Consider the following 24,825-nt stretch of genomic DNA (forward strand, 5'->3'; position numbering starts at 1 on the left):
AGATGGATTTCCGTGGGGAAGGGGAAAGAAAGGGATAGCATGGTGCAGAGCTGGCATTGTCCACTTCTAGGGCTCCCTTTCCCTTCAAGGTCATGAATTTTACTTATTGGCTCACAACCAGACACAGAAACAGAGGGGAGCATTTAGCCCTAATGAAGGCCAAATATCTGTTTTATGGGTATAGTGTATGCTATGCCAGTGAGGCAATATACAGGCACCTGCTCTGCATTCTACTAGTAGGGGCATAGGTGCTGGAATTAAGGGTGCTGGTGGTGCAGCAGCATTCCCTGGCTTGAAGTGATTCAATGGCTCTAAGCACCCCTGAATAGGGGACCGAATCATAAAACTCCCTCACATGACTAATCTTGGTGAGTAGTCCTATTGACCTCAGTGTGGCATTCTCCTTACATTTGGAGATAGACAGTTAATTCTTTTTAATACTCATGTTTTGAATGACTGACTGCAAAGTAAAATTTACTGAGTTCAGGGAGCACAAAGTGAGAATCCTAAGCCCACTAGCATCTGACTGAAAAGAAAAATGTTCTTGTAGAATATTCAAAAAACCTGTTTCAGAAAATGTGCCAAACATTTTAATTTCTCACTTATGCTAGACTGACTATGACAGTCTCTTTCTAGAAACTATGGAACTAATAGAATTTGGGCAATAAACTTTAACTAATCACAAGTTTTTAGAAAGGAAAAGATCAGCTTTCTTAAAACTGCATACTGTGTGGAGAGCAGGGAACCAGTCAAAAGTTCTTCAAATATTTTAAAAGAATTTTTGCATTTTTGCTTCCTTTTAAAATAAAGTCTCTATTTTTCTCAGACTTGGGGTCTGATTCAACACTGCCTCACACCTTGTGCAATCATTCTCGCCTGTGAAAACTGAGTGCAAGGTGAGCATAAAATGCTACTATTTTGATTTTGTAGCATTTACAGCCACAAATGACTATGCAAGGCTATACAAGATGCAAACAGAGAACCAGGTTCCTTATGTTCAAAACTTACTTAGTCTCTTTTGCTTCACATCTCACATGCCATGTACAGCAAGTCATGTAAGTATCACCACACTTAAACTGGTTGATTTACTTCATTGATTTGTACTGTCTATTGCTGTAGCAGTCAGACACTTATTTCACAATTACAAAAAAAAACCTCACTAAGAAATTACCCACAATGAATTGAATTAACAAAGTACTACTGCCTACAGAAATGTCAGTAAACAGGTAGCCATGTTGTCAGGAATGAAACAAACAAAAACTAAGAACCCAAGCCAAAAATAAAATCAAAGCTAAACGACAAATGTATCTTTCATCGAGCCCTGAAGCCTACTCACTAGATTCAAGCTCTGGCAGGCTGTCAAGTGGAATGAATTGCAGACTGAGAAAACCCTGTCACTAGGCTTGCAGAGTTCAGATTCAGAGCCTCCCAAGCAATCACTATGTGGTAATGAGCTTGAGGTGGTTCTCACGAATAACTAGGTCCCAAAGCATTTTAATCTGTATAAATCTTCAACACCACTTTGAATTCATTGGGGAGCGAACAGAAAAGGTGGCATTTTCAAAAATACTCAGCATTGGCCTAACTCTGCTCCAACTGACGTTCGTGGTAAAACTCCTAGCGGAGTCACATCAACTCTGAGTGCTTTTGAAACTCGGTCAAAGCTAGGGCAGAGACTAGAGCAGGGGTGCTGGTATGTTCACAGGAGGTTGCGCCACTCGCACTTAGTTATTACTTCCAGGTGTATTTCAAAGGTTGAACTGAATAGCTTGACCTTGAAATGTATATAGTATTGACTGTTCCAAGGTCCACGCTCACCACTTCCTTGGCAGCCACAAATGGCTGCCAATAAAAAGTCAATGTATTACATTACTCATTGATATAAATTATACATTGAACCAAAGAAGTATAGGACTGAAAGGGACCTCAAAAGATCATCTAAACCAGTCCCATGCACTCAAGGCAGAACTAAGTAATAACTAGACCATTCCTGACTGGTGTTTGTCTAAATTGTTCTTAAAAACCTCCAATGACAGAGATTCCACAACCTCCCTAGGCAATTTGTTCCAGTGCTTAACAATCCCAATGTCCAACCTAAACCTCCCTTGCTGCAATTTAAGCCCATTGCTTCTTGTCCAATTTTTTACTCTTCTCCTTTTATGTACTTGAAAACTGTTATGTCCCCCCTCAGTCTTCTCTTCTCCAGACTAAACAAGCCCATTTTTTAAATCTTTCCTCATAGGTCAGGTTTTCTAGACCTTTAATTGTTTTTGTTGCTCTCCTCCAAACTTTCTCCAATTTGTCCACATCTTTCCTGAAATGTGTTGCCTAGAATTGGACACAGTACTCCAGCTGAGGCCTTATCAGCATGGAGCAGAGTGGAAGAATTACTTCTTCTAGTGTCTTGCTTACAACACTCCTGCTGATATATCCCAGAATTATGTTAACTTTTTCCGCAACAGTGTGACACTATTGACTCTCATTTAGCTTGTGATCCACTATGACCCCCAGATCCCTTTCCACAGTACTCCTTCCTAGGCAGTCACTTCCCATTTGGTATGTGTGAAATTGTTTCTTCCTAAATGGAGTACTTTGCATTTGTCCTTATTGAATTTCATCCTATCTACTTCAGACTATTTCTCCAGTTTCCAGATCATTTTGAATTTTAATCCAACCCTCCCCAAAGCACTTGCGACCTCTCCCAGCTTGGTATCATCCACAAACTTTGTAAGTGTCCTCTCTATGCCATTGTCTAAATCAATGATGAAGATATTGAACAGAACTGGACGCAAGACCGATCTGCTAGAAACCTTTTTGGTGAAAACTGAAACAAAAAAGGCATTTAACACTTCTGCCATTTCCACATTTTCTGTTATTGTTTCCCCCCACCTCACTGAGTAACAGGCCTACCCTGTCCTTGGTCATCTTCTTGCTTCTAACGTATTTGTAGAATGTTTTCTTGTTACCCTTTATGTCTCTATCTCGTTTAATCTTATTTTCTGCCTTGGCCATTCTAATTTTGTCCGTCCATGCTTGTGGGGTTTTTTTAATATTCATTCTTTGCAATTTGACCCAGTTTCCACTTTTTGTAGGACTCTTTTTTGAGTTTCAGATCACTGAAGATCTCCTGGTTAAGCCAGGGTGGTCTCTTGCCATACTTCCTATCTTTCCTACGCAGTAGTTTGCTCTTGTGTCTTTCATAATGTCTTTTTAAAAAACTACCCACTCATCGAACTGTTTTCCCCTTAAACTTGATTCCCATGGGATCTTACCTACCAACTCCCTGAGTTTGCTAATGTACACCTTCCTGAAATCCATTATCTTTATTCTGCTATTTTCCCTCTTACCATTCCTTAGAATCATGAACTCTGACATTTTATGATCACTTTCACCTAAGCTGCCTTCCACTTTCAAATTCTGAAACATGATGAACATGTGGTTGTGTGTGGATTCAGGAGGCTCATGCAAGTTCAGCCTTTCATGCCTTTTCTACATTATTTGAGAATAAATCCTAAGAAAAACAGCATTGTAAATTAACTCGTTTATGTCCATATTATGACTGGGTCACAAGTGGGAAGTATGGGGAAAGGTTTCAAGAAAAGTTCCATTCCTTTTCATGTCTCATACAAGGACCAAACACAACTGCAGTCAAGGGAGTGTAGACATCACTCTCATGGTTAACTCCTGTAGGTGCACTTTGTCCATAGGGGATGGAGGAAGGACAGGAATCTCCATAAGCTTCCTCTGTACTGGCCCACAGAGCTAGGAGCCTGTAAGCTGCACTACCACAGAAGCTGGAGCAGCCTGCACTCACTCCTATGGACTGAGTACGTCAAATCCAGACATGGAGTAAGCAGGTGTACTGGACATCAGCTTTACTTTTAGATCTGTATATTTCAGTAATTGCTGATTTCTTCGTACAAAAATGAACAAATAAATAGAAATCTGTTCTTCAACAACATTGGAAATCTTCAGAGGGGAAAAAAATCTATGTTGCATTCTCTCTAACAATCAGATAAAACATTATTATGTAATCTGATTTAACTTCTGAATCTCAATTACTAGTTGTTGAATAAATACCTATCATTGGACGGCTTGGGCAATTTTTTTGTCCTACTAACATAAACATTTCAGTTGATAAAATTACTTGAAACAAACATTGACATCGTCAGTCAAAAATCATTTAAAAAAACCACCAACCAAACAGTTGAATCCTTCTAAGCCTGTACATTCTTTCGTTTTGCACCTTATATATGACTTTAGTACTTACGGGTAAAATGATTAGAAGTGGATGGACTGACACTATTGGCACTATCAGCACTTTTACTGCTAGAAACTTCATTGTTTGATTCCTGTACAGAAGGGCAGGGTGAGGAGCCATCAACTTCTTCAAACTTCCTCTTTAAAATTCCACTCATAGCTGCAATGCTGTCACATGTACCTAGAACAGGAGCAATGAAGCATTTCAAATATTTGACCACTGACTATGCAATCAAGGTCTTCAATGTAATTTTTTTTTCCATGCAAGTTTTCAGACACAAACTTGGCTACTATGTCCAGCTGAATGACAGCATAGTGGGACTTGTTAAACTGACCAGAAGAGATTTTAAAAAATGTATTATCTGTCTCATGGACATCATTACATAAGATTCTGTACACTCTTTAATGAAAGAATTAAATTCTATCAGCACAGTCAAAGCTCCAGAATTAAACTTTTGCACAGAACAAAGCAATGCATAACTCTTAAAACATAGAGGGAAAAATTCAGAGCTGGAGTAAAGTGATGTAACCTAGCAGAAGTCAATATCTGAGTACCCTTTTACACCAGGTTTGAATTTGCCCAGTAAACAGAAACATTAAATGAAGAATCAAGTACATTTATTCCAGATAATACATGATTTTTCATTAACAAGCACAAGTGGTATTTCAGGCCCCGTGCATAAGATTAAAAAAGGCTGATTGAGAGAATTTTCCTTAAGTAATCCTAGGATTTTCTTTTTATAATTTTTTAAAAAGCAAACTATTTAGTACCTTGCCTACTCCTTTATTTACAAATGTGCCTTACAATGGAATTCAGGTTTATTGATGACCACCAATAGTGGCCATTTTATGAAGTGGATCTAAAATGATTTCCTGTAAGTCATTAATTTTGGTGTTGCAGATGTATTTACCCTTTTCCTACACTGATCAGTGGAAAATCACCTGTAAGTAGCAGATAAGAAGCAATTTCTTTGATGCTTTCAAAGTAGGAAAGAATTTCAGATGTTTGAGTGCCACTTGCTTGTACTGTGTAGAAGTTGCCAATTACAGCTAACTTATAACCCATCTGATTTGTCTTGTCATTAAAATTCCCTAGTAAAATTAATTCTGCCTTTGCAAGATGGAGATTTTATATCTATGGACATGTCTGATTTGGGAAATTCTCTTTAGTTTGGATCTGGAATTAATGCAATATAATGCTAAAAACAAGGGATTTCCTAAACTGATCCTCATAACAGAAATGCTTTATACACTGTCCTTACAGATTACACTAAAGATGGACCCTGACAAATTATATGTACTTGAACCTGTTTGTCACGGTTCTCCTTTCCCCTTTGCTGTTTATGAAAGATCTGTTTTCTTCAAAGGGATTTCTCCAGGCTGGAACACATGTCCCAAACAGGACACACCCTGATTCAAAACCCAGATCTAATTTCTCTCTGGTCCAAGAGCAGGCTAGCAGAAACTGCAGAGAAAGCATTTCATGCTTACCCTTAGGACAGGATGTGGTGGGGTGGCTGCCCCACCCCAGTAAACGGGTTAAAAGCAGCCCTGGAGAGGGCTGCAACTGGAAAAGCTGGGCTGATTAAGGAAGCAGCCGCAGCTGTGGCCAGCTCAATCAGGACCCAGCTGCCTTACAAGAGGGCAGTGGGCCAGGAGCTGGAAAAGTCACTCTCTCTAGCTCTTTGAGAGAGAAGGACCTGGCTGCCTGGGAGCTGAGCAGGGTACCTGAGGTGGAGCAGTGCTGGGGAAGGGCAGAGGGAACTGGGGAGCTCCAGCCTAGCAAAGACCCAGGCTGCAGGCCAAGCTAAGGGCCCACAAAGGGATACGAGGGCTGCAGAAGGGCAGCCCAGATGTAGGCAAGGCAGCTAGTTCAACCCCCCTTGCTGATGATGAGTTCTTTACAAACTGCAGTCTGCCCCAGGGAGTGGGAGTTAGATGATGACTGGCAGTAGCCACTGAAGCAAGGTGGGGATAGGGGGCTGCGGGTTCCCCGGGAAGGGAGACCCAGACAGAGGGGGTACTGTGGTGGGCAGAACCCCTGGACAAAGGGTACCGGGGTCTGGGAGGGACATGGGGCCCAGCAGCAGGCAAGATATCAGCCAGTAGAGGGTGCTCCAGAGCTGGAAAATAGTTAATTCCCTGGACAACCAGCAGGAGGTGCTGTGTCAGTGAGTCGCCCCACCACACAGGGGATATAGCACCTTGCATCATTTTACAGTGACCTCTGCAGCAGATTTAAGAGCAGCACAATGGGTCTCAGAGAGTCACTCATTAAAACAATCAGGAGTGAAAAACAGAGGAAAAAGGTGGGTCCTGGGAGGCACATACAGGACCTTCACCCTATTTCCCCTCCCCCAAATGTCTCCCTTGAAAACCATCTTTTCCCACTACCTCCTGCAGTGCTTACAGCACCGAATTTGTGAAATCACAATGATTTCCATAGCAACAGACTGCAATATCAAAGTCAAAGGATTATGGCTATACAAGAGAGTAAAAAGGAGCAGCTGGAGTGTGAGGAAGAAAACACTCATGTTCAACTATCTCTAAGAATAGATAGGAGAATGCTGAGAAAGGCTGACAAAGTAAGCTGTTTATTGTTTCAACTAGACATGGGTCAAACCAACACCTCAGAATCAAACACACTGTTAGGGCATGGGTAGAAAAGGCTTCAAAATCCAAACCCAAAAATCAGACCTCTATCATAATCAAGAGGGATGAGGCAAACCATCAGCTCTAAGTATCCTTAAACTGTAAGGTATTAGAAACCTCAGCTCTGAATTTCATACAGCCCAGGATTATCTCCAGATAAATACCCATTTGTCAGACATGCCCTGCTACAAATTATACAACATGATGGCTAGATGACTAATACAGGCATCGGACACATCAATAGAACTGTTCTAGGTGGTGAGCAGCTGTGGAATCTGGGATGTTTACAAATGGTAACAGAAATGAGTATTTCTCACTCAGAAGAATTTTTGAATTTCTCTGCAAAGATTGCTTTCACCTGGACTGAGCATCATGCTTCATGGGAGCAGAGCCATTTCAAAGAGTGGGTACAGTCATTACAGCTTGAACTGAAACTAGTTTTGCTCCACTAGGTTCTAGAGGACCTTTGAGCAATAATCTGCAAGTTAGATCCATATTACTCCTGTCTGGAGATGTTGGTGCCTTTATTGAAGTGGACTGTCAACACCTCCCAGGAGTAGGGTAACCAGATAGCAACTGTGAAAAAATAGGATGGGGTTTGAGTCCATGCCTTTGTTATTGCATGAGGATTTTGTTGATTTCTTATTGTCACATTCCAGTCTGTTATCTGGTCTTTTAGGTATCTTTTATCACCTTTCAAAGCAAGACTGGAAGATAGGAGAGGTTTTTACTTCTTCCTGTGCAGCACAACTGACATAGCTGATCTTTGTGGTTTTTAATTTCTCCTCTGGTGCCAGTGAAGCACCAGAGGTTTTCCTTTCTAGAGTTGTTTTTTCTAGGGTTAGTTTTGCATTGCAACATCCAGAGATGACACCATAATGAACAAAAAGCTTCTTTAGGGACCTTCAGTACAACACTTTATCGCCTTCAAAATCTGTTCCGAAAAGTTTTGTGGAAATTTCTGATCTTTCACTGTTATTCAGAGGCATATTCTTTCCAAGGAAACACTACAATTAAATGGTCATTATGGTCTAACAAATGTTCCAGCTTTTCCAGGTGTGGAAGAGGATCAGTACAGACAGTGTTCTATTAGACATGATCTTTCTCTTGGATTCCTGGTGTAGATGGGCCTTGATTATATGATTAATTTCAATATCTCCTGGTCTAGAAGGAATATTTTATAATCAAGTGTTTAAAATGTTTTCTTTGAGCTCTCTAAATTTATGGTGGTTGACAGTTACCTGGCACTGTGGAAGGGATGAGCCTGTTTCCATGAAGGTCTGCAGACTCTTACTTTGCCTGTCAGTGCGGTCATGCAGCTAGACAACTGGCTAAATGATAACTGCAAGACTAGTTTCTTCAGACTGGAGGAAAATTAAGGTTGGTAAAAAAAACCCTTTTCTTCTCTCAGCAGGCTACCATCAACCCCTTCTGCTGCAGCAAGTTGCCAATTCCTGAGAATCCCTATCTATGTCCAGCAACTGATGTTTGATTTACATGTGGTTGGAATTGCCTGTATTAATATTGCTGCCTCTATTTTTACCTTTTTTTGTTCCTGTTGTGTATCAGTGCCATGTTAAGGTGGTTAGTAGTGTGATGTTGGTGGCACTGTAAGCACTTTGATGAGGAGTGGCATGGAATACATCAGCAAACATGGAAGACCCTAGTGCCAGCTTGTTGTTCAGCTGTGAGTCAGCAGGCTGCTGGCTCAAACCAGGAACAGCTTAACAGTTAGACACTTATTAAATAACTATGCAAAAGAGTCATATTGTCAACTTTCCCCTTTTCTTTGGCTACAGTAATATGCATTGAACTGCCTTGCATTTTCTCCCCTCCCACTTAAACTGCTGATTTGATGCAGCAGATCCCTGGCTGCCTCACTCAGCTACCCCAGTGTGTGCCAATGGAAGCTAGAATGGAGTGGGGGTCTAACTGGGAATCGGGAGTGCTGAGCCTTACGGTCTTTTGATTTCAGTATCTCTATCTATGCCACACATCTGTTTTCCACAAGCATTGTGGTATTTTCATGTTACTGGGAACAGTCTTTTGCCTCTGTACAGTGGGTGCTGTGAGGAAATATAGTGGCCTGCTTCTGTTTCTTCAGGGTGTACTTGTTGCTATGATACATCTGTGCATGGTATGGTTCTCTATGACCTGTTATGATGTGATTACAGGCATGTCTTTATTATCCATGATACATGTCATGACTTGCTCATGTTTCAGTGATGATCAGAGCATTTTGTAGTTCCTGTGCCTTTGACCCATGTTATCTAACAGGAGTTCCACCTCTATATATCTTGCTTTCTGTCCATGCGGCCCTTACTTTCTCGGTCACTGTTCTATACTTTGAGCAATGACCAGTTCGTGGGTGGTCAGGCCTAGTGGTTGGAGCCAAAGGCCAGAACCGAAGATAGCATGAGGTACCAAACCAAAGGTTAGAGCAAGGACCTGGAGTAAGGCAGGAAGTGGGAATAGATAAGGGTCTGGGACTAGAAGTACAGGAACTGGGAGCAGATGGGGGGCTGGAAACTAGAATCAGGCAGGAATACAGGACTCAAGGGGTCCATAGTAGCAGTCAGCCTGAGATTCCTCTAGTTGTTCAGACAACTTCCTGTTCTATTTCCTGGTTTATATAGACAATCAGGGGTACTGACTAGTGTAAGAAGGTTTAAGATTTAGACTGTGTGCTTACCTTTTATTTTCTTTGGTAACCTTTTATGTCTAGCACTTATAATCATTAAAATCTATCTTTCTGTAATTAATAAATGTTTTATATTTTACCTAAGACAATGTTTTTTTGTTGAAGCTCTTGGGAAATCTCAGTTCAGTTTACAAAGGCCTGTACATGTCCTCTCCACATTGAGGGAGGGGTGGACCGGGTAATAAACGTACACTGGTCAGGCTTCTGATCAGGGCAAGATGGTACAGCTCTGAGGTGCAAGGCGGGGGAACTGGGGGAATTGATTGGTACCTTTCTCTATGTGATTCATGAGTGGCTTTGGGAACATTCATGCAATCTAGCTGAGTGTGGGGTCCCACATGCTTTTGTGCTGAGTGATAGCAGCATCTAGAGGGGCTTGCTACTTGTCACTAGCAAAGCATTGTGAGAGACAGCCGAGGCTGGAGAGTTAAGGGGGCGCAGTGGTAGCCCAGTTCCAGGTTGTACCCTAGGGATCCCATCACACATGCTTTGAGAGAAAAAAAATCCAACAATTTCCTCCCTCATTCACTTGCTAGATCCTGTCTAGTGTTTATTCCTCTCAGATTCCAAGAGGATGTGTCTTAATAAAAAACTAGATAGACAGATATCCAGACAGTAAAATAAAAAAACAGAGGCACGCCACAAAGATTTAATCTATGAGCCACTAAGTATGACACTGTGCCTTGGTCTCAGTTGCTGGGATGAGTGCAAAAGTAGATATATGTATATCTCTTAGAGACTGTTTGTTTCCAAACAATAATCAGTTCTTTTTACAAATGAATCCTATTACTAACAAGAAGATGCAAGAAATAGATGTTACATATAAAACGTTGCCACAAAGTACCTATCAGAAACAACACCCACCCTCTGGCTAGTCCGCATGTGTCAAACTAGGGAGACTTAGAGGGCAATTTCAATTAAATCATGAATACCGATGCTCACAAGCAGAGATATTTGGATTATTTAGTGTGAATAATATTCATTTTGAATTTACGTCTTTTTCTTGTTTGCAAACTAAATTTGATTCTTACAAATCTATTTGCAACAGGTATTACTTAATGAACTGTTCATGTGAAAAAATTTCAGCTGATAGGCATGATCGTGAATGGATTTACCTTGACTATTCATTAATCAAGATGCATGATTGGTTACCAAAATTGTACTGTATTGTTTTGCTCCCTGATTGGGTGACTGAAACCTTTAAAGCAAGAAAGTAGTGAACAATGAATAGAAAAAAACCCGCAAACTATACTTGTTTTCACACAAATAACCTTGTTGCATGCGAAAAATGAGTATTCATGTAAGGGGATAAACATTAATGCAAACAAAAATCCATTTGTGTGAATGCTTGCAAATAACGAAGGTGCAAGAACCTGGATTCAACAGCTGTTTGGAATTTAAATGAATGTTTGCTAAGGCCATGTCTACACTTAGAAGCTTACAAACAATGTGCCATTGTTGCTCGTGTAGCCACATTATGCCAACAGGCGAGATCTCTCCTGTCAATATAATAAAACCAGCTCAACGGCAGTGCTAGCTACATCAGCAGGAAAGCATCTCCTGCTGACATAGTGCTGTGGACACGAGCGCTTATGCCGGTAAAACCGGTTTTATTCACACCCCTGAGCAACAAAAGTTTTGCTGACGTAAGTGCTAGTGTAGACATGGCCTAACGCTGTTCTGCTGTAACTGGCAGCTCTACTCACAAGCATCAGTTGCCTGACTTAGGCTCTAATGGCTTCATTGGTAGAATATATACAGAGCAAGAAAATTGCGCTTAGGGACTTTTCTATGCAGACCAAGGGTACAGAATTGCTTATCACTGTGGCAGTGCCAATGGCTTTCTGATTCTGAAAGAATCCTGTGGCCAAGACTCCCAGAGGGGTGCAGATATTAACCAGAGTGATTGCAACTAACTGCCAAGGATAAACCATGACTATGTCTCACTTGTCAGATCCCCTTGAAACTCCTCAGAGGTCCAGTTTGAGCATCAAGCCTGTTAATCTGGAAAACCACCTCCAGAAGCCTGATCTTAAAGCTAAGCTTTGGCCTGTAATTTCCAAGTGGGCATGTGGGAGGGCACTCAAGGGCAATGGCTGGGGTCTTTGCCAGCCAAGAAACCTAAAGGATGTTTCCTTTTTGTGCATTTGTCTTCAGTGCCTCATATAGACCCATATGTATACAGGAATTATGCTTATGTGAGATTTAGTCTGTATATGTCACATCTTTGTTAAATATCCAGGTAATGAGTCACTGCATAGCAGCCGGTATTGGCTGCTCCCCTGGTAAGGGACTTATGGGCACAATTTCAGGTGCACACTTAACTCTCCATAGACCATTTTCATCAGGTTGATTCCATTGAGAACTCTACACAGGGTGCATTTTATTGGCCTTACCTTTCTCCTCATATACCCTCAGTCCAGGCAGAACTTTGTGTCTACATGTTCAGTAGATGCAAACACCATTTGCGCTTTGCTTCTTCAGGCTCAGCTGCCCTATTTAACAGCACAAACCCTATCAACATTTGCCCTGAAATGTATTACTGTGAAAAGTACTACTGAATTTTTCTTAAGTAGTGGAAATTCTATTCTACTTGGGGAGGGGAAACTATTTACAGTTTCTCTGGCAGATGCTGACAACAGTAACAAGGGCCAGGTTCTATAAGTTTAGGAGACCCTTTCTAATAAATTAAATATGTGGCGCAAGCCCTCACAAGGGCCATACTTCCACTTTCAGCTCTAATCAACTAAAATTTGATCTCTCTGGTCACGTATGTTTCCAGGAGTTTCTTCCCCATTCTCATGCTCTTGTCCTCTATGATATGAAACCACAAAAACCGTTTATTTGGAAAAACACAAAACCATATATTTAAATTAAATAAAATTAGAAATCCCAAACAAACAATGTATGAGTTATACCCAGCCCCACTGTCTTAGTTAATTTGCCCAGCTAGTCAAGGACCATTACTCAGTTCCTACTCACTTATTCCTTATTCCTGAACCCAAATTAGATATCATGGTGGTCAAGTATCCACTAGAAGGCTCTCTCTCTGCCTGTATGCTTCAGTTCAGCAAAGCAAGCAACACCAAGTAAGTCCTGCAGAGTTAAATCTGTGCCACTACCAGATCAGTCCTGCAGAATCTGCTCTGCTGGCCAGGTCCTGCAAAGTCTGGTCTACACAAAGTTCAAAATCTCCTGGTTCTTTTGACAATGCCCCTGGCATCTCAGAGCCCTTCAACTCTTACCCCTCCAATTTTTGAATTTTGGGGCTCTGTTACCAGAATCTACTACCTTTTAGCGCAGGGTGGCTTGCTCTGCCCCAAGAAGTATCTCTTATAATTTCTCCCTCATTATATGCACCATCTAATATAATTTCAAAACCACAGCACAACCAAATTCCGAACAATACAACATACAGCACCACATAAATGCACTGTGGTGAAGTAATAACGTGTAAATCAAGCCTACTAGAGCTATGTTTTCCCCTTTCACCCACAAGGGGCAGCAGAGAGTTCCATCCCTCCAAGCCTTCTAGAGCTAGGACTTACATCTACATAGCATAGGGCCAAATCCTTCTCACCTTGCTTTTCTTAGGATCATTGACATAAATGGGACTAGTTGCATGAGATAGAAATTATGGCCAATATTCTGCTTGTCTAAAGGCTTTTTAAAGTGACCTTTCCTTTGTACTTACATGTATGGTGTTTGGCCTCTACACTAAGCAAAAGGTGTTTTGTCTATGGTGGAGGGAAGGAACACCGAAGAAAGTGGCTGAGAGGAAGTAGGATAAAGTGAATTTAAAATGTAGCCCACAGCTTGAAGTATGGACAGATCTAACTTTATGATCGCAATGTTTAGAAAAGTGGTTCTCAACCCGCGGCCCATGTGACATCCTCAGGGCCATACAGGTAGCATATATATTGTGTGGATGCCACCCACATAACACAGAGAGATTTGCATATGTGACCCACAATTGTAAATAGGTTGAGAACCACTGATTTAGGTTAACTGCACAGAAGAAGCATAAAACAATCAAGTTCCTCCTATATTCTAGCCACCTGTTCCTGGATTTTTATTTGTAGGCTATTCTCCACATTTCTTCTATAATAATAAGTAGTTCAAATTGTTCTTTTCAACATGGATTTTAATCCAAAGGAGTACAGTTCCAAGGAGTTTAGAGATTAACATAGGAGCCTAACCTGTATTACAACAATGCTTCCACTTTTTACTGCTCCCAGGAACTTTTTGGCCAACAAATGCACAACTCACATGGGATGCTCTCTTAATCCATGTGCATAAACCATAAGAAAATTAATGCAAAGTAAGAAAAAGCAGGAAAACAACGTAGAACCAGTTACATTACACAATGTATGCAAATATTCCCAGAATCAATGGTAGTCAAGACTCACCGCATCCATCATATCAATTCTAAGGCAAAAATCAAAGGGATATAAAGGGAGGAAATTAAGGCATGGTTACAGTTCAGGAATGCCTACTACCCTTTTCTGTAGAGAATTTTCAGCTCCAAACAGTTCCTGAGCAAAACTAAGCTTCAGATAACAAAACCATCATAAATCCTATTGGTTTATATGGATGAGAGACCTGGGCACTTACTGGGAAGAAAAAAAAAAAGACAGTTAAATACCTTTGAAAAATAAGGAGTTGATTTGAATTTTGGGGCCAGTAAGAGAGAATGATGTGTGGAGAAGATCTAATAGGGAACTATGGGAGGTCTATGGTGAATTAAGTATAGAGTTTGTAGTGAAATCCCAATGACTTCAGTGGGCAGATCATTTAGTCAGGATGACAGAAGACACTGTTCTGAACTTACTGAATACAATATTACATTAGTTTTCTGTTTCTTTACATGTCAGAGTCTACCCTCACTTGAAACTGGGGGGTTTCAAGGTGAGGACCCGCATGCCACCATGTCAAAGGTCTCACCCCCACTTGGAACTGTTGGGCTCCAATGTGGGGACCTGACTTGGTTTCCCTCTAAACTAAAATCCTAGTTTAGATCTAGTAAGCTGCCACCACTCAATCAGGAAATGTGGATTGAGACACAAGCATCTCTTGGCAGGACAGCTTTGTAGCGTCTGACCTCTTGGCTGACCAAGGAGAAGATGGAGAGAGAATATTAATGTGAATTACCATCATTGAGAAAATATGTCCGACAGAAAAAGGTGGGGATAAATTCAGAGAGTGGCCAAGAACCAGCATGCTCTATAGAGTCAGGGAGTAACTAACTAACTATATAAACTCTCGTGCTTCAGGACATAAAATTACCTTCACTGATACAGATGGAAGCTTTCCCTACAGACGTTTTTTCCATAACTATCCGTGGTGAAGTTTCTTGCATATGGTGAGTAAGATGGGAACACAAGGGGTGTCGTTTTCCTGAAGGAAAGCTCACATTTCAAAAGTTTGGGAAATGCTGTAATACCTTAACCACTAAGGGCAAAAAAAACCAAAAAAAAAACCTGAATAGCTGCAAAATAAATTTAGGAGAGCTGAATTGGAAACAAAGAGTTTAATGAGTTTATTATTTTCTTTTGGGGAATGATACACAGTAAAACATTTTGTCTTCACAAAGTGATATACTAGCAGAAGTTTTAACAGCTGTTTTACACAGAACAAATAATTTTTCTCCTCTTCAGACATGAACAGTTAATGCAGAAAATTGCTGAAAAGCCATAGCTTGGCAGCAAGTCACACACTTCTGTTTGTTCTGAACTTACTGAATACGATATTACATTAGTTTTCTGTTTCTTTACATTACCATCATAATCCTGCATAACGCAGACGTAGTGACAGGCAACGTGAGACAAACACTCCCGTTATTATTTTCAGTAGATAAAACTGTTGCTTCTATTTCTAGAAATAAAAAGACTCATGCCAAACTGGCACAATTCCATTACAGCTGTAAAGATGCCTCTTGTTATATAGGAAGCACTTACATCTTGTATTTTTCTAAATATGTTCTGAGATACTTAATAGCCCCATATAAGCTCACCTTATAACTTATCATGCTTGTTTTATACAAGTAAAAATGAAGCTAGTACATACCATTACTAGACTCCATCTTATTTTAAATTGCTTTGCATGTATTGCTATGCAACAGATTATTTTCAATAAGAAAGACTTCTATGATTAATTATATTGTTCCCATATAAAGGAACGCAATAATATGTATGCATTTTATAATCCATTTACTAATCCATCTGCTTTATTACTAATGTTAATATTCTCTTTTATAATGAAACAGATACTGAGATCATTTCCTCATATTCATTTCAATTAATCAAAACTAATATGTTGAGCCCACTTTAAATCACTCTTGGAACTCACTGTGTTGTCATTCAAAATGAATTTACTATTAAATATTTAATCCCCTGCAAATTATCTATGTCACTATAACTTGTAATATGTTAATGCTACATATGATGCGCATCAAAGGAGAAGACATGCCTCACTCAGTACCGTAAAATTAATCGAGACTTCTGCTCTCTAGTAAAACAAAGTGCACAGATAATATTTAAAGGAAAAGAAACACATTCAGGTTTGTCATTTGTTCTATTTTCTTGGCACAATCAGGGAGACAAACAGAAACACCAGTTTAAAGGAAAAGAACAGTTAAGAGTAATAGTAGTGGTATTTTGCCTACACTGAATACCAGTTAACAACAAAAAACAATGTGACATGTGAAGACTGTAAAACTGTTTTCAAAATTAACAAATATCCAGCTTCTCCTCCCAAGGATAAAATAAAATAGTGGCTGACATGTCTTTGCTGTGGCAATGAGAAGAATTAATTCTTTACAAAATGAAACCTCTAGTAATGTTAATACATATTTTAAGACGATTATATAGACCTCTACCCCGATATAACACGACCCGATATAACACGAATTCGGATATAACGCGGTAAAGCAGTGCTCCGGGGGTGTGGGGCTGCGCACTCCGATGGATCAAAGCAAGTTCAATATAACGCGGTTTCACCTATAACGCGGTAAGATTTTTTGGCTCCTGAGGACAGTGTTATATCGAGGTAGAAGTGTAGTTACACTAATTATTTTGAAATGATGAAAAAACAGGTTTTTTTTAAATTGAAATAATAGCCTGAAGAGCATTCACTCATCATGGTTGAGCAAAATTTCACAAGGGTGAAAAAAATTAAAGTATTGGTTTATACAAAATGTGAATAAAAGCGATTAAACATGGTTGACTTTTGAGATGTAATACGTTTAAACTTTTTTCCTTTTATGAGGGGAAAAAAGAAGGTTTCTTACATTTTAACAGAATGTCACATAGACAACTCAACTGCTTTCCACAATTAACATGCAAACTAGAAAAAGGAGTGCAACTTCATTAAACATTTTTCAAGAAAAAAATAAGCAAAACGTAATCTTATTTATATAAAGTGAACTCAAGCAGAGAAACTAATAATAAGGTCAGGGCTTGGATCCTGCTCCTATTGAAGTCAATGCCACTGATTTCAGTGGAAGTAGGATTAGAACTCAAGATGCTGCTCTAATGTCTAACTCACAGACATCAGTTTATTACCTTCTGCCTATTCCTCCTCCCACACATACACTTCTTCCAAGGCTATTGAGCTCTTTTCCACAGAGCTGGTGAATGCCTGGCAGCTGCTAACGGAACTCTGGATAAGAAACTATAGATATATAGTTCATCCAGAATACCTGAATCATTACGTAACTTTAAAACTAGTGGCAATATACTGTAGTTTTATTCAGCATTTCTCCCATTGTCATTATTAAGGGGTAGATATTTTTATCGAAGGAAAACCAAATCCCTCTGCAGCAGTGGGTTTCCAAGGAGACAGAATAATTTAAATACAAGATCTCAGTTTTCATCAACTCTTCTTGGTTACTGGAGCTACATTCAGTTGAAACTCTCACGCTAAAAAAAAGATTCTGAATTTGTCTGGGATCAGAATGTATAGACTTAAGATTGTATTTTAAATGATTTGTCAAACTACAACTTCAGATACCTGTAATCATTTGTTTTCAGAGCTCTCTTTAAATATATTTAACAAAGTATTAAATTCCTCATAATAAATCAAAATAAAGTTAAAAAATACATGGGAAAATTTATTTTAAAATATGTAGATGCTAAAGGTAGATTCAATTTATTATTTCATTTTTTTTTTATCAACACTGGTTGGTAAATAGTTTATGTATGTAACATTTCTACTCACATTCAGGTATAAAGTGCAGATGTAGAAAACACTGTTCGGTCTATTGATAGAATGTTTGTTAATTTATTTTTGTTATAAATCTTATTTTTCAGGGGGTTTTAAAAAAATTCTGATAAACATCAACCCGTGCATTAGCTTCCATTCTCTGAAGGGAAATCCTGGAGGCAAGGGCACTAGCTTGGATGCTTTCAGCTGGGAAGGGAGACACAGAATTGGAGCGAGAGCAAAGCCCTCCGCCCCCACACTATCTGATGCTCACTGGGAGGGTTTATTGTCCATCCCCACTTTTTTTTTCCTTTAATGACACCAGCATTTTAAGAATCTGGGGCACAGTCCCATTGAACTCAATAGGAGATGGATCAGACCCTTATTTTTTATTTTTATTGCAATTAAAGCAATAGAAGGGTGAACAAATTTGTGTTTAACAGAGAAAAGGAGGCTGGGGATGGTTTTATAAAAAAAAAAATATAATAAATTTTCCCACACATTTCTACACTTGAGACAAAAAGCACCTTCCGTATTTCCATAGTTCAACTTCATTGTTGCATAAATGGACTGTGGTACTTAGATACTTAATCTCTATTTTGTATTTACAGCGACCATAGTCTTTTTCTGTTTGACAGAAAATTGTATTGTTGTACAGAGATTAATTGTTTTTAATTAGATCTATTTGATTAAGAAACTCGCAATATTACTTCAAATCAACCTAATTTAGAACATTGTTCAAAATGTACAGACATACACTAATATGTAACAAATTAATGTTTCAGAAATAAAAATATACAAACACATACTATTAAAAAAGGTATTGCTTAAATAACCTCTTCCAAAAGAGCTGTCTACATATATCCATAACTGTCCATTCATTTACATATTAAAATATTTTCTAATAATGTATTAACTTTTGGAAATTCCAGGAATAACATCAAATGAAAAAGTGGTAGTCCTTCAAATAGGTCTGTTTCACTTAGAAAAATACAGTTACTTTAGAAGCTACAATTGTCCCTTCTACTTCCCTCTGATTATTATACCCAATATCTTGAATAAATCCAATAGGCTTATCTAGCTGCAAACATTTACTTAATTATCTAAGGCAACTGGTAAATTAAATTCCATCACTAAGTTGCTCTAAAAAATATAAAATCTTCTGAAATAATGAACCTTTAAAATAATAATCAATCACCACATTGAGCCATATCTTGCCAACAATTTTTAGTCACAACTCATTGATTTTAAGCATAAGTCTCCTTATGCTTAAAAACTGATAGTAAATATCACATATATAGCCTATGTATAAAATATCATGCTGGACTATGTCAGCAGAAAAAGAAAGAGTTAATGGGTGAAATCCTGGTCTCACTGAAGTCAGTAGCAAAGCTTCCATTGACTTCAGTGGGGCCAGTATTTCACTCCATAGATTAAACAAATAGAACTATCTAGGTAGATGTATGATCCCCATTGTAACAATCTTGGAGTTCATTAAATAACAAACCAGTGAATGAAAAAGGAATAAATAATAAAACAAACTGGAGAGCTTCTGTAGTGAGCTGCTGCAAACAGCTATGCAGTGTTCCCAACCCCCACCTCCAGAGCACATCTCCAAATTTCCACACTCACAACACTGTCCCTTATGAGGGAGCACTCCAAATCACAATATTTCATAAACATATCTCTACACCCATCACTAAAATCTAGGCAGAACTACTGAAGCAGAGGCTGTTTGCTACAGTCCATCCTAATGTTTGTGGATTAGGAATCTCCTCATAAAGTACACACACAGTTTGTATGAGATTTACTATATGATTTAAGAATTTTTTTTCAGTCTGATATACTTTCTTATAAAAAACTATTATATTATTCTTCAAAGATGGTCCAAAAGACTACAGTAACATTATTGCAAGCTGTGATGTTTTGAACTATTATTGTAGAATACTGTGGGTGTTTTTGTTTTGTAAGGGTAACTGAAGGATATGCATCATACTTTGTGTTACAAAAGTTAGTTTATTACAGAAATGCGAATTACATTCAGTCATTCAAAATCTACAAGTCCTCCAAATGTCCACGAAAATAATTAACCTGCAAAAGTTGCTTTTTGAGTCCATTCACTATGTACAACTCAATTAGCACACTAAATAAAAGTGGCGTGTTTGCCGAAGTCCCTTTTCTTTTTTATTAAACCTATGGCTAAAGAATCTTTTTAGATTTCTCTACACCATCTTATTGCTCTTTACATGTATTATGTTGTCCAGCAATAAGTGCTTCTTACTGCACAAAGACTTCATTACCTCCTGCTTACCTACTGAACAGCTTCAGCTGAGACTGACGGTTCATGCTATCACATGAGAAAGTTGTCGGAGAGAGTCAGATGTGCAACTGATTTCACTGTCTATGGATCTCCTATCAGATGAGACCTTTTATGAGGGAGGAATACCAAATTGCAAAGCTGCTTCAAAGTCATTAATGCAGCACAAACTACAGAGGTGCTTTCACAACGATTTTAATAGAACAGAAAATATTGGTGTCAGGCCTCCAAACAGCTATTCAGAAAAGGATTTTTTCCCCTTACCTGTAAATTTGGTTTCTGTATTTCAGCTCCGTCAACACAGACTGAAAGGTTTACTCCTAACGCTACCACCCATCAGGAGAGGTCAACCAATAACTGAGAAGACATCCTAGCATCCCCTACAACATGCTCTCTTCTTTACTTCCCATTCCCTGCTCCCAACTCCATACTAGCAAAATTATGGGAAAACATAACAGGAGGAGAAAAGCGGAGCGCATCCAGAAAATAGATTTAATAAGCTAACCAGTTCTGCACTACAAGATGGCAACATAAAACAGAAAGGAAAAAAATTTCCCCATTAGAAATCTCCAGTTTCACCAGGGAATAGCAATCCCCTCAGCCCTTTCTCTCTTTAGACTGGGGTCGGGAGGGGAAGGACAGCGATATGAATATGCTTACTGCTTATCTACCTTCTTAAACACCAGCTCAGTTTTCCAGATTTTCAGTGCAAAATGCTGCTGTATATTTAAGAATCTGCTTTGAATAGAGAGACAATCGTGAGACTCTGTGCAGAGAGGGAGGATCAGAAATATCCAATCAAATTAGATTTAATTAAGAGTTTGGCATTAAATTTCCTACTACTTTCCAAGGAACAAAAATTAATGATGGACTAAAAAGGCCAAGATGGCATGGTGACAGGTGCACTAGAATGATAGCGGAAATGGGGCGGGGGAGGCGAGAGAGGGGAAAGCAGGGGAGTGGATGGTTTCAAATCTGTAGTTATTTGTGTTTCATATCGAAATGGTGGCTCCACCAGTTTGCAGAGATTCCATTAGCCCTAAGGATACTTTTGTTCATATGCTGATACAGTTGAAGAATATTTAGCCTATCATACTTTGTGAAAGCATACTAGGGTTTCAAGGTTTCAGTCAATGCTTGGATGCCACAGTGATAGGCTCCCTAGAAATACATGGGAGACAGACAAGAATTGCTAGATATCTCTTGAATGGATGCCTGTCCTTGCAGCCCAAGATGCAGCTGGTGCTTTCATATTATTTATCTGCATAATAGTAGAGTCTACGAACCCCAGTCCTGGGCAAAGATCCCATTTTGTTAGGCACTGTACAAAATAAAGAGAGTCCCAGAGAGCTCACAATCTAAGTGAGAATTCATAAAATGATTGTACAAGGATCTTCTTCTAACCTGCATGCCTTAATTAGCCAATTAGATCCATTTGTGGTCTCTCTTAATAATTTTCAGTTCACAGAAATCTAGGGCCTGATTCTGATCTTTCTTATTCCTGTATAAATCAGATGTCAACTCAACTGAAGGCAACAGTGTTAAACTGGCTTTACATCAGGGTAACTGAGAAGCGAATCAGGCCCAAGGCTTCAGGCCGTGTCTACTCTACAAAGTTATGTTGACCTAAGTTATGTTGGCACACGGCTGCCACAGTTAGTACATCACTTGTGTGTATGCGTACTTGGCTCCTTGTATCGGCGGTGTGCTCGCTCACCAGGCTCACTTGTATCAATGTGAAGGGCAGTGTATTATGGATAGGTATCCCACTGTTCAACTTGCCATCATCCAGTGCAGGGTCTTCTCGGAAGTTTTCGCATTGCCTGATGTTGGTGACACAAGTCGCGTAGGAGTGACTGTGAGCACAGGGTCAACTTCCCATAATGCAATGTTCTCCATACCATAATTTCATCAGCATCCCATAATTTGTGCGCATTCTTTTCAAAATCCTACAAACTCACACATCCTTCCTCACTCTCCACGATCTCTGACAGAAGCCTGGAGCCTGCACAGCTCTGCACTATTGTCACGGGCACAGCAAGCACAGGGTGCATGAACCTACAGTATTTACAGAACTGCAAAAGGAGCTGCACGGAACATGACAATTCCTAGGACATAGAAAAAAACCCAAACAATTAAAGTTTGTTGTTTACAAAGCAACTGGAGACAGTGACATGCTGGTTTTGGGCCCAAGAAACAAGCACTGACTGACTGGTGGGCTCACATCATAATGCAAGTTTGGGATGATGAGAAGTGGCTGCAGAACTTTCAGATGTGCAAGGCCACATTCCAGGATCTGCGTGCTGAACTCGCTCCAGTGTTCCAGTGCAGGGACACCAAAATGAGAGCTGGACGGGCAGTTGAGAAGCAAGTAGTGATTGCACCGTGGAAACTTGCAATGCCAGCTTACTACCATTCACTCAGGAATCAATTTGGAGTTGGGAAATGCACCGCAGGTATTGCTGTTGTGAAAGTGTACAGGGTCATTAATTTACACTGCTAAACATAACCGTGACTCTCAGCAATGTGCAGGACATAGTGGATGGTTTGGCAGCAATGAGGCAATGGACAGCACACATAACCCTATTTTGGCACCAGACCACCCTTGCCACAGACTATATCAATAGAAAAGGCTATTTTTATGCTGGTGGATCACTAGGGATGCTTCACCTACATCAACGTGGGCTGATCAGGGAAGGTGCATTACTCACATATTTAAGAACACAGGACTGTACAGAAAGCTGCAAACAGGGACTTTCTTTCCCGACTGGCAGATTACCATTGGGAATGCTGAAATGCCAATGGTGATCCTGGATGTATTGCTTCCATGGCTCATGAAACTATGCACCGGCCACCTCGACAGCACCAAAAAGTGCTTCGACTACTGGCTCAGCAGGTGCAGAATGACAGCTGAATATGCCTTTGGTCGTTTGAAGGGTTGCTCACATTGCTTACTTACAAGATTGTCTCACTGAGGACCAAATATCCCAATGGTAATAGTTGCCTGCTGCATCTTGGATAATCTGTCATGCAAAGGGGAAAAAGTTTCTGCTGGGGTGAAAGTGGAGCGGCTGTCTCCTGAATTTGAATAGCCAGATACAAGGGCTATTAGAAGAACTCAAGGCACAGCTATATAGCTCAGAGAGGCTTTGAGAGACCATTTTAATAGTGAGCTAGAGCGATGTGTGTTGCAGTAGTGTGCTCAACCTGGCCTTGCTCTTTTGCAGCCTTATGTAAATCTTGTAGTTATTGCTCTGTATGTAGGAATATAACATTGTCAATGCACCTATTAATATTGTTTGTGAATGATGTTATAAGATGGGTGACATAGTGCAACAGGTATTGTTTGCTGATAACTGCTTGACACCAGCAAGCATATGTTGTGAACTAATAAAGATGAATTATGCTCCAAAATATAGAATTTTATTCTTCAACATGAACCAGCAATTAAAAAAAAACATTTAAAAGTTCATAAGTTAAGCAAACAGAACTTAGGAAGGGGAAAGAACAGTCATGTCCATTTCAGGTACACATGCACCAGCCTAGGGGTTTGGAGAGGGTCCCATATGAGGAAAGATTAAAGAGGCTAGGACTCTTCAGCTCGGAAAAGAGGAGACTAAGGGGGAATATGATAGAGGTATATAAAATCATGAGTGATGTGGAGAAAGTGGATAAGGAAAAGTTATTTACTTATTCCCATAATACAAGAACTAGGGGTCACCAAATGAAATTAATAGGCAGCAGGTTTAAAACAAATAAAAGGAAGTTCTTCACGCAGCGCACAGTCAACTTGTGGAACTCCTTACCTGAGGAGGTTGTGAAGGCTAGGACTATAACAGTGTTTAAAAGAGAACTGGATAAATTCATGGTGGTTAAGTCCATAAATGGCTATTAGCCAGGATGGGTAAGGAATGGCCCCTAGCCTCTGTTTGTCAGAGGATGGAGATGGATGGCAGGAGAGAGATCACTTGATCATTGCCTGTTAGGTTCACTCCCTCTGGGGCACCTGGCATTGGCCACTGTCGGTAGACAGATACTGGGCTAGATGGACCTTTGGTCTGACCCGGTACGGCCTCTCTCATGTTAGTGTATGTGAAGCTGTGATTGTCTTTAATGTTGCCTGGTGTGGAGTGGTAAGAGTACTGGCACTGACCCCTGATGCTAAGCGGTATGTTTGGGGGCGGATGTATAGGGAGTTCCCAGTATCAAGTTCTCAATGGGCTGCAGAGGGTGGCAACTATGGGATTGTTGAACCTGCAGGTCCACCAGAGCCTGCAACATCTTCATTTGCTGCCTGAGAAGCACAAGCATGTGCTGCTGTACATCCATCACCTTTTTCTGTGCCTTTCTCCTCTCCACTCTACCCTTCTCCAGGCTGTCTCCTATGGGTGATCCTCCAGGACCTGTGCTTGTTCTCTGATGCAGCATTGGCTTGCAGGGTCTTCTCGAACATGTAATCAAGTTCTCTTCTTTCTCCTCCTTATTTGGCTCAGGCATTCCACAAGTGTGAATGGGGAGACCCTGAAGCCCACAATGGCAGCAGCTGCAGATACAACACAAGAACAACCATGGTCAGCATATTCACAATGGAAATAGAAACTTAAGATGCAGAACTCACTCCCTGTGCTCCCCAAAAGTTGTAAGCACTATATTCTCACTTCCGGACTCAGGGATTGAGCACAGCACCAGCCTT

General features: G+C 40.0%; 1 protein-coding gene and 1 long non-coding RNA gene across 8 annotated transcripts in view; one reads left to right on the forward strand and one right to left on the reverse strand.

The window, feature by feature from the left end:
• CSRNP3 (cysteine and serine rich nuclear protein 3) overlaps nt 1-24,825 on the reverse strand; it is a 146,179-nt gene that overhangs the window by 90,015 nt on the left and 31,339 nt on the right. For 3 of the 7 annotated variants that reach the window (XM_039495655.1, XM_039495654.1, XM_039495653.1), the window contains exon 1: nt 4,271-4,395. Coding sequence is in view for 4 of the 7 variants with exons in the window: in XM_039495649.1 (XP_039351583.1) it covers nt 4,271-4,441 (171 nt within the window). In the remaining 3 variants the exon portion in view is untranslated. Of the gene's footprint in view, nt 1-4,270; nt 4,442-5,567; nt 5,671-5,751; nt 5,771-24,464; nt 24,676-24,825 lie in introns of those variants that run through there. The other 4 variants (XM_039495652.1, XM_039495649.1, XM_039495651.1 and 1 more) reach the window with 3 other exon arrangements.
• Nucleotides 6,580-8,674, forward strand: LOC120375058. Its single transcript, XR_005586416.1, has 2 exons — nt 6,580-6,845; nt 8,324-8,674. It is a non-coding gene; the product is annotated as an uncharacterized LOC120375058 (long non-coding RNA).

The sequence above is a fragment of the Mauremys reevesii genome, linkage group 11 (assembly GCF_016161935.1).
Source record: "Mauremys reevesii isolate NIE-2019 linkage group 11, ASM1616193v1, whole genome shotgun sequence".
NCBI classification, from domain to species: domain Eukaryota; kingdom Metazoa; phylum Chordata; order Testudines; family Geoemydidae; genus Mauremys; species Mauremys reevesii.